The sequence below is a fragment of the Salmo salar genome, chromosome 02 (genome assembly GCF_965601325.2).
Source record: "Salmo salar chromosome 02, fSalSal1, whole genome shotgun sequence".
In the NCBI taxonomy this organism is placed as follows: domain Eukaryota; kingdom Metazoa; phylum Chordata; class Actinopteri; order Salmoniformes; family Salmonidae; genus Salmo; species Salmo salar.
Genome location: NC_138292.1, coordinates 79,260,001 through 79,270,000, shown reverse-complemented (window position 1 = coordinate 79,270,000; position 10,000 = coordinate 79,260,001). Strand labels below are relative to the sequence as shown.

The following is a 10,000-nucleotide window of genomic DNA, read 5'->3' as shown; positions in this document are numbered from 1 at the left end:
GATGATGATGATGATGAAGATGATAAATATGATCATGATGATGATGAATATGATGACAATGATGATGATGATGACAATGATGATGATGATGATGATGAATATGATGATGATGAATATGATGATGATGATGATGAATATGATGATGATAAATATGATGATGATGAAGATGATGATGAAGATGATGAATATAATGATGAATATGATGATGAAGATGATGATGAGCATGATGATAATGAATATGATGATGATGATGAATATGATGATGAAGAAGATGATGATGGTGATGATGATAATGATGAATATGATGATAATGATGAATATGATGAATATGACGATGAATATGATGATGATGCAAATGATGATAATGATAAACATGATGAATATGATGAATATGATGATGATGATGATGATGATGAATATGATGATGATGATTGATGAATATGATGATGATGAATATGATGATGAATATGACGATGATGAATATGATGATGATGAAGTTGATGAGTATGATGATGATGATGATGATGATGAATATCATGATGAATATGATGATGATGATGAATATGATGATGAATATTGTGAATATGATGATGAAGATGATTATAATGGATGCACACAACCATTTTGCATTGAAAACTCTAAGATCACAACCTTGACTCAGACACATTCAGCCATCCAATCTGATTGATTTTATTTAAAAAATACATGCGTACATACAGTAAATAAAAAGACAGAATGCAGTGAATTTGTCTTTGAAATACTTTTATTATTTGAATCAAGTAACATTTGTCTCAAGAGACAGAGAGCCCATCGTGCTTCTATAACATGAAACACTACTTTAACATCCAAGATTATAACAATAGTGATGATGTAGTGACCATATTGTTCTCTAGGTGTCAGTGTTATAGTGATAATGTAGTGACCATATTGTTCTCTAGGTGTCAGTATTATAGTGATAATGTAGTGACCATATTGTTCTCTAGGTGTCAGTGTTACAGTGATAATGTAGTGACCATATTGTTCTCTAGGTGTCAGTGTTATAGTGATGATGTAGTGACCATGTTGTTCTCTAGGTGTCAGTGTTATAGTGATGATGTAGTGACCATATTGTTCTCTAGGTGTCAGTGTCTCTCTGGCTAGCTCTGGTGCCCCCTCCTCCATATTCTATTTCTGTAGTAATTTTGAGATGGTGACATTAGGTCAGGACTGATAGAGTCAGGTATGTTACTCCTGCTCCTGGACAGCCACAGCATCAGAGACAGACCTGATCTTAAAGGTAATGCTTTTCAGAGAGTAGTTTGCCCCTTTCCAGTGAAGCCAAGAAACAGACACATCAGTGAAAGATGTGGCCGGATGTGGGGCGTACAGGGCGTTAGGGTTAGCATGCATACAGGCACCGTACCAGAATCCACCCATGAAGCGTCTGGCACAGTGGTCTCCCCAGGTATCCTGGTCTTTGTCATAGGTGCTGAATTTCATGCCGTTGCTATACGACATGGAGTCCCCTGAGAATCAACCAACAAACAGAGCTAAAAAAGGTACCAACAGACAGAGCACAGTAGCCTGGTTAAACCAGGTACCAACAGACAGAGCACAGTAGTCTGGTTAAACCAGGTACCAACAGACAGAGTACAGTAGCCTGGTTAAACCAGGTACAACAGACAGAGCACAGTAGCCTGGTTAAACCAGGTACCAACAGACAGAGCACAGTAGCCTGGTTAAACCAGGTACAACAGACAGAGCACAGTAGCCTGGTTAAACCAGGTACCAACAGACAGAGTACAGTAGCCTGGTTAAACCACAACCAACAGACAGAGCACAGTAGCCTGGTTAAACCAGGTACAACAGACAGAGCACAGTAGCCTGGTTAAACCAGGTACCAACAGACAGAGCACAGTAGCCTGGTTAAATCAGGAACCAACAGACAGAGTACAGTAGCCTGGTTAAACCACAACCAACAGACAGAGCACAGTAGCCTGGTTAAACCAGGTACAACAGACAGAGCACAGTAGCCTGGTTAAACCAGGTACCAACAGACAGAGCACAGTAGCCTGGTTAAATCAGGAACCAACAGACAGAGTACAGTAGCCTGGTTAAACCACAACCAACAGACAGAGCACAGTAGCCTGGTTAAACCAGGTACAACAGACAGAGCACAGTAGCCTGGTTAAACCAGGTACCAACAGACAGAGCACAGTAGCCTGGTTAAACCAGGTACCAACAGACAGAGCACAGTAGCCTGGTTAAACCAGGTACCAACAGACAGAGCACAGTAGCCTGGTTAAACCAGGTACCAACAGACAGAGCACAGTAGCCTGGTTAAACCAGGTACCAACAGACAGAGCACAGTAGCCTGGTTAAACCAGGTACCAACAGACAGAGCACAATAGCCTGGTCAAACCAACAGACAGAGCACAATAGCCTGGTCAAACCAACAGACAGAGCACTGTAGTCTGGTTAAACCAGGTACCAACAGACAGAGCACAGTAGTCTGGTTAAACCAGGTACAACAGACAGAGTACAGTAGCCTGGTTAAACCAGGTACCAACAGACAGAGCACAGTAGCCTGGTTAAACCAGGTACAACAGACAGAGTACAGTAGCCTGGTTAAACCAGGTACCAACAGACAGAGCACAGTAGCCTGGTTAAACCAACAGACAGAGCACTGTAGCCTGGTTAAACCAGGTACCAACAGACAGAGCACAGTAGCCTGGTTAAACCAACAGACAGAGCACTGTAGCCTGGTTAAACCAGGTACCAACAGACAGAGTACAGTAGCCTGGTTAAACCAGGTACCAACAGACAAAGTACAGTAGCCTGGTTAAACCAGGTACCAACAGACAGAGCACAGTAGCCTGGTTAAACCAGGTACCAACAGACAGAGCACAGTAGCCTGGTTAAACCAGGTACCAACAGACAAAGTACAGTAGCCTGGTTAAACCAGGTACCAACAGACAGAGCACAGTAGCCTGGTTAAACCAGGTACCAACAGACAGAGCACAGTAGCCTGGTTGAACCAGGTACCAACAGACAGAGCACTGTAGCTTGGTTAAACCAGGTACCAAAAGACAAAGTACAGTAGCCTGGTTAAACCAGGTACCAACAGACAGAGCACTGTAGCTTGGTTAAACCAGGTACCAACAGACAAAGTACAGTAACCTGGTTAAACCAACAGACAGAGCACAGTAACCTGGTTAAATGTCTTAATGCTTAAGGTAGTGTGGAAGACCAAATAAAATGAAACAGGTATGCTATTCAGATATTTTGTTATATATGACCATACATGTTGAATAAATGTGCCAAAATGGGGATCTGAATCACAGATTTGTGTTCATATTTGGAAGCCTAACATGAACACATTATTTCATTCCCCCCATAGTGGCCTTAAAATGTTGAATTATAACTGTGTATTAGAATGATATATAATACCTGTCAAAACAGTGCATATATGTTAAGTATTGTCTCCCATAGTGTATATTACCTTCAAATCAACAGGGAGACAGACATATATGAAACACAATACTTACAATATTACTAACATGACTGTTTTGGAACATGTTATAGGTCATTCTTATCCACAAGTGTCATATTTTGTGATCACTATGCGGAGGTTGAAATGCAATGTGTTTAAGGAGGAATCTGTGATTGGTTTCTTTTTTACTTTTAAATGAAAGTGGAACTGACAGCGTTTTAACAACATTAAATCTTATTAAAATCGGTTCATATACACCCCCAGGAAGAATATGACACTTTTAAATCTTTTTTTAGGGGGGGGGGACAAGCAACCACTTAGATATTGTCATGGATCCTCTCGGTACTGCTGCTCATTCCGTGCACCAGTTCCGGAGGATTACGTTACCGGCCTCTAGGCGTCACTAAACTTTCTCATTATGCAAGCCTGGTTCCCATTCCCCCTGATTAGTAATTGTAATATTGTGCCCTCTGTTCACCATTGTCTTGTGGGTTATTGTTCCCATGTCCGTTGGTCTTGTGAGTGCCTGTGCGTTGTTGTTTCGGCTTTCATGCTGCATGTATTGCGCAAGTGTTATTACGGGTCTCGTCCCGTGTATTGTATTACGGGTCTCGTCCCGTGTATTGTATTACGGGTCTCGTCCCGTGTATTGTATTACGGGTCTCGTCCTGTGTATTTACTATAGGTTTACCTTCGCTCTTTTGTTTGGGTTACATCCCTGTATTTTTGTATACATGTGTGTTTTGGGCTTCGTCCCCGTGCCTTTTCATGGCATGTTGTATATTTTGAGTGGTTTATTAAAATCCACTATTATGTATTGCTGCGCCTGTCTCCAATCATTTATACAACGTGACAGATATGGTAATTTTCACATTTTCATACTTTCACAGTTTGGGAATTACGCAGCCTGGGGCTCCCGAGTGGTGCAGATGTCTAAGGCACTGCATCTCAGTGCTAGAGGCGTCACTACAGACACCCTGGTTCGAATCCAGGCTGTATCACAAATGGCTGTGATTGGGAGTCCCGTAGGGCGGCGCACAATTGGCCCAGCATCGCCTGGGGTAGGCTGTCATTGTAAATAAGAACTTGTTCTTAACTGACTTGCCTAGTTAAACAAAGGTTACATAGTAGACTAATGCATTTGTGAAAATTGTATAGCAATATAGAGTGGGAAAGCGGCTGTGCTTTTGGACAATTAATAGACACTGCAGTAAATAAACATAATAAAAACATCTGTCTTGTCCAGGACCAGAGTCTACACAGACCGGTGTGCCATAGCCAATCACAACTACAGTAGGCTTTTATGTAAATAAGCCGTTTGCCACACAGGCATGCCATCATTCACTTTGAACTGGACTGTGTGTTTCCAGGCAGTAGGGTCTGCCATCATTCACTTTGAACTGGACTGTGTGTTTCCAGGCAGTAGGGCCTGCCATCATTCACATTGAACTGGACTTTGTTTACAGGAAGTAGGGCCTGTCATCATTCACTTTGAACTGGACTGTGTGTGTTTACAGGAAGTAGGGCCTGCCATCATTCCCTTTGAACTGGACTGTGTGTGTTTACAGGAAGTAGGGTCTGCCATCATTCCCTGTGAACTGGACTGTGTGTTTACAGGAAGTAGGGCCTGCCATCATTCACTATGAACTGGACTGTGTGTGTTTACAGGCAGCAGCAACAGCACGACTTTAGATCATTAGAACGCATTCGCCAAAAGCTACAAAATACACCTGAATAGATTTATGCAAATATGTACAGTACCAGTCAACAGTTTGGACACACCTGATCATTCAAGGGGCTTTCTTAATTTTTTACTATTTTCTACATTGTAGAATAATAGTGAAGACATCAAAACTATTAAATAACACATATGGAATCATGTAGAAACCAAAAAAGTGTTAAACAAATCCAAATATATTTGAGATTATTCAAAGTAGCCACCCATTGACTTGATGACAGCTTTGCACACTCTTGGCATTATCTCAAACAAAATGATTTGCATGTCACTAATCAGGTTTTCAAGATATGTAACTTTCAAAATATAGAAATCATCCCCATAGAATGCATTTTTTACAGGGATTTCTGTATTTTAAAGTACAAATACCAAAATATCGTTTTTGGGTTGAGTTTTCCTTTAAGACTGAACTCTTCACTCTAAACTTTGTGATGGAAGCAAGAGCATCAGTGGTAGTTCACATTTGCAACAACCTTTAGGAACTAAACACACACACAGTGGAAGAGTTATGATGTGACACCATAGGCGATGATGATGTTAAAGCTGATGAAGAAGAAGAACTCACCTGCCCCTCCGTCTACATAACTGCCCAGTCTCAGTGTGTATCCGTAGTTCTCAGGATCAATGGAGAAGGACGTGTATTTAGCATAAACTTTCCCTCCCTCAAAGTCCTCCATGTCCACTCTCAACTCATTCTTCTTCCTCATTGTCAGGAGGAAGATGTTGTCCAGACCTGACAAGAACAGAAAGCATAAAGGTCCTGTTACATTTCAGCTCCTAGCTCCTTTCCTTTCCTTACCTCCTATCCCCTTTCCTTTAGCTCCTAACCCCTTCCTTTTACTCCTAGCCCCTTCCCCTAGCTCTTAGCCCCTTCCTCTAGCTCCTAGCCCCTTCCTTTTACTCCTAGCCCCTTCCCCTTCCCCAACTCCTAGCCCCTTCCCTTGGCTCCTAGACCCTTCCTCTAGCTCTTAGCACCATCCTCTAGCTCCTAGCCCCTTCTTCTAGCTCCTAGCCCCTTCTTCTAGCTCCTAGCCCCTTCCTCTAGCTCCCAGCCCCTTCCTCTAGCTCCTAACCCCTTCATTTTACTCCTAGCCCCTTCCCCTTCCCCAACTCCTAGCCCCTTCCCTTAGCTCCTAGACCCTTCCTCTAGCTCTTAGCACCATCCTCTAGCTCTTAGCACCATCCTCTAGCTCCTAGCCCCTTCTTCTAGCTCCTAGACCCTTCCTCTAGCTCTTAGCACCATCCTCTAGCTCTTAGCACCATCCTCTAGCTCCTAGCCCCTTCTTCTAGCTATTAGCCCCTTCCTCTAGCTCCCAGCCCCTTCCTCTAGCTCTTAGCACCATCCTCTAGCTCCTAGCCCCTTCCCTTAGCTCCTAGACCCTTCCTCTAGCTCTTAGCCCCTTCCTCTAGCTCTTAGCACCATCCTCTAGCTCCTAGCCCCTTCCCTTAGCTCCTAGACCCTTCCTCTAGCTCTTAGCCCCTTCCTCTAGCTCTTAGCACCTTCCTCCTGCTCCTAGCCCCTTCCCCTAGCTCCTAACCCCTTTCTCTAGTTCCTAGCCCCTTTCCCTAGCTCCTAACCCCTTTCTCTAGTTTCTAGCCCCTTCCTCTAGCTCCTAGCCCCTTCCCCTAGCTCCTTCCTCTAGCTCCTAGCTCCTAACCCCATTCCCATAGCTCCTAACCCCTTCCCCTAGCTCCTAGCACCTTCCCCTAACTTCTTCTCGTTTGGTTTTCTCAGATCTGAGGAGGACTCACCCAGCCAGTACTCTCCAGCCACGTTCCCAAAGCCAGATTTGTAGTGTGCCCAGGGTCTGTAGAAGTTCTCTGTTCCATCCATTCTCCTCTGGAACACCTGAGAGGAGAGAGAGAGGGCAGAGAGAGAGGGCAGAGAGAGGATGAGAGAGAGATCGAGAGAGCAGAGATAAGGGGGAGAAGGACAGCGAGGGAAGAGAGGGGGGAGAGGGAAGTAGGGACAGAGATAAGGGAAGGGAGAGAGACACGGTGGGAAAGAGAAAGAGGAGGGAGACAGAGAGGGGGGAGATATATATTATTATCATACGTTTTGCACCACCGACACAACAGACGATCTATAAAGGTCTCTACTCACAGTCCACCTCCCTCCATCCGTGTTCATGTCACAGTAGACATGTAAGGGGGTGGTGGGACCCCCAGGGTAGATGGTGTACACTCCACTGGGTTTGGTGTTGTCATGTTGATAGATGTCATCACAGTCCTGAGGGAGGTAGAACTGAGAGAGGACAGCTACAGGAGCCAGCAGAGACAGGAGCAAAAATACCTGGGAGACAGGGACAGGGAAAACATTCACACAACATTCAAACAACATTTAAAAAAACATTAAAACAAAATTTACATCACTGTTCAATGCTATCAGTGCAGTACATGCAGCAAAACAACCCAGAGTAGAGATACACACATAACCTCTCATAACATTCAGACAACTTTAGACCCACACATAACCTCACATAACATTCAGACAACTTTAGACCCACACATAACATTCAGACAACTTTAGACCCACACGCAACCTCACATAACATTCAGACAACTTTAGACCCACACGTAACCTCACATAACAGTCAGACAACTTTAGACCCACATGTAACCTCTCATAACATTCAGACAACTTTTAAAATGGTAGAATAAAATGTTTTGAATTATCCACTTCTCATGGATATGGTACATATCATATCAGTGTTAATAGTTAGTAAAGTCATACCTTCATCCTGAAGAGTGGGTAGTGGTGGACTGTGCTGTGTGTCTGTCTGTCTTATAGCCCCTAACCAAGGCTGCACTACCTGGTCTAAACTAGATGTGGTGGGAACCACACGCCTGTCTATCTGTCTGTCTTATAGCCACTAACCAAGGCTGCACTACCTGGTCTAAACTAGTTGTGGTGGGTAACACACACCTGTTTAGTTGTCTTTATGTGTCTGCGTGTGTGTGTGGGTATGTAGCTGGGGAGAGGGAGAGGGGGACAGGGTGAGAGGGAGTGGGGGACAGGGTGAGAGGGAGTGGGAGTGGGGGACAGGGGGAGAGGGGGACAGGGAGTGGGAGAGGGAGAGGGGGGAGAGGGAGAGGGAGGTGGAGGGGGAGAGACAGGGGGAGGGGGAGTGGGAAAGGGGATATGGGGAGAGGGAAAGAGGGGAGGGGGAGAGGGGGAGGGGTAAAGGGAGGAGGAGGGGGAATGTGCAGAACAGGGAGTTATGGGAGTGCCTCTTTCTATCTCTCCCCGCCCACCCCCATGTCTATCTCTGACAACCTTTTGTAGGTTGGCGTAGTCCAGCCTTGCTACCACCTCCATTCCCCCAGCCCTCCCCTCCAGAGACTACCTCAGCATGCAGAGGACTGCCCCAGTGTTGATGCCTCATTTTGGGGAGAGTGTAAATCTAGCTCCAGGCTTCTCTCTGGGCCTGCTGATGGATGGAAGAAGGCCTCTCGCTCGCTCCCCAGCAGAATTCGAGTGGGCCGTGTGTGAATGTGTGTTTGTCTGTGTGTGTGTCATCATAATGTAATGACCCCAAGGTCAGAAGAGACAGAAGATCCATATCCTGTTTACTCCCTTCATTTCCTCTCCTCCTTTTCATCCCCTCTTTAATGCAGCTTCCTCATGGACCTGGAATGAGGGATAGAAGCCAGCGTTGATTAGTGCACACACACACACACACACACACACACACACACACACACACACACACACACACACACACACACACACACACACACACACACACACACACACACACACACACACACACACACAGTCCCTTCACTGTGCAATGCTGGTATACCCCACCTGGGGGCAGTACTCTCCCTTTCTCTGTCTGACTGTCTGTATGTCTCTCTGTCTGCCGACCTGAACCTTCAGCTCCCTCTACAGATTTTCTATGGGATTAAGGTCTGGAGACTGGCTAGGCCACTCCAGGACCTTAATGTGCTTCTTCTTGAGCCACTCCTTTGTTGCCTTGGCCGTGTGTTTTGGGTCATTGTCATGCTGGAATACCCATCCACGACCCATTTTCAATGCTCTGGCTGAGGGAAGGAGGATCTCACCCAAGATTTGACGGTACATGTCCTCGTCCATTGTCCCTTTGATGTGGTGAAGTTGTCCTGTCCCCTTAGCAGAAAAACACCCCCAAAGCATAATGTTTCCACCTCCATGTTTGACGGTGGGGATGGTGTTCTTAGGGTCATAGGCAGCATTCCTCCTCCTCCAACCATGGCGAGTTGAGTTGATGCCAAAGAGCTCCATTTTGGTCTCATGTGACCACAACACTTTCACCCAGTTGTCCTCTGAATCATTCAGATGTTCATTGGCAAACTTCAGACGGGCAGGTATATGTGCTTTCTTGAGCAGGGAGACCTTGCGGGCGCTGCAGGATTTCAGTCCTTCACGGCGTAGTGTGTTACCAATTGTTTTCTTGGTGACTATGGTCCCAGCTGCCTTGAGATCATTGACAAGATCTTCCCGTGTAGTTCTGGGCTGATTCCTCACTGTTCTCATGATCATTGCAACTCCACGAGGTGAGATCTTGCATGGAGCCCCAGGCCGAGGAAGATTGAGAGTTCTTTTGTGTTTCTTCCATTTGCGAATAATCGCACCAACTGTTGTCACCTTCTCACCAAGCTGCTTGGCGATGGTCTTGTAGCTCATTCCAGCCTTGTGTAGGTCTACAATCTTGTCCCTGACATCCTTGGAGAGCTCTTTGGTCTTGGCCATGGTGGAGAGTTTGGAATCTGATTGATTGATTGCTTCTGTGGAAAGGTGTCTTTTATAC

General features: G+C 45.2%; 1 protein-coding gene across 1 annotated transcript; it reads right to left on the bottom strand.

Moving 5' to 3' along the window:
• Positions 1-745: 745 nt before the first annotated feature.
• On the bottom strand, positions 746-8,036 carry LOC106594252 (microfibril-associated glycoprotein 4). The gene is made up of 5 exons (XM_014185631.3): positions 7,942-8,036; positions 7,312-7,500; positions 6,960-7,056; positions 5,773-5,940; positions 746-1,505 (listed from the first exon to the last, which is right to left on the bottom strand). Exons 1-5 carry the CDS (start codon positions 7,945-7,947, stop codon positions 1,225-1,227), a joined length of 741 nt encoding a protein of 246 aa, XP_014041106.1. The 5' UTR covers positions 7,948-8,036; the 3' UTR covers positions 746-1,224.
• Between the last annotated feature and the right edge of the window lie 1,964 nt (positions 8,037-10,000).

Excerpts from the sequence above, each read along its gene's own strand:
- LOC106594252 (XM_014185631.3), bottom strand. Across the intron at positions 7,057-7,311 it reads CGGATGGAGGGAGGTGGACT|GTGTTCCAGAGGAGAATGGA; the intron begins GTGAGTAGAGAC and ends CTCTCCTCTCAG. Across the intron at positions 5,941-6,959 it reads GGCTGGAGAGTACTGGCTGG|GTCTGGACAACATCTTCCTC; the intron begins GTGAGTCCTCCT and ends TGTTCTTGTCAG.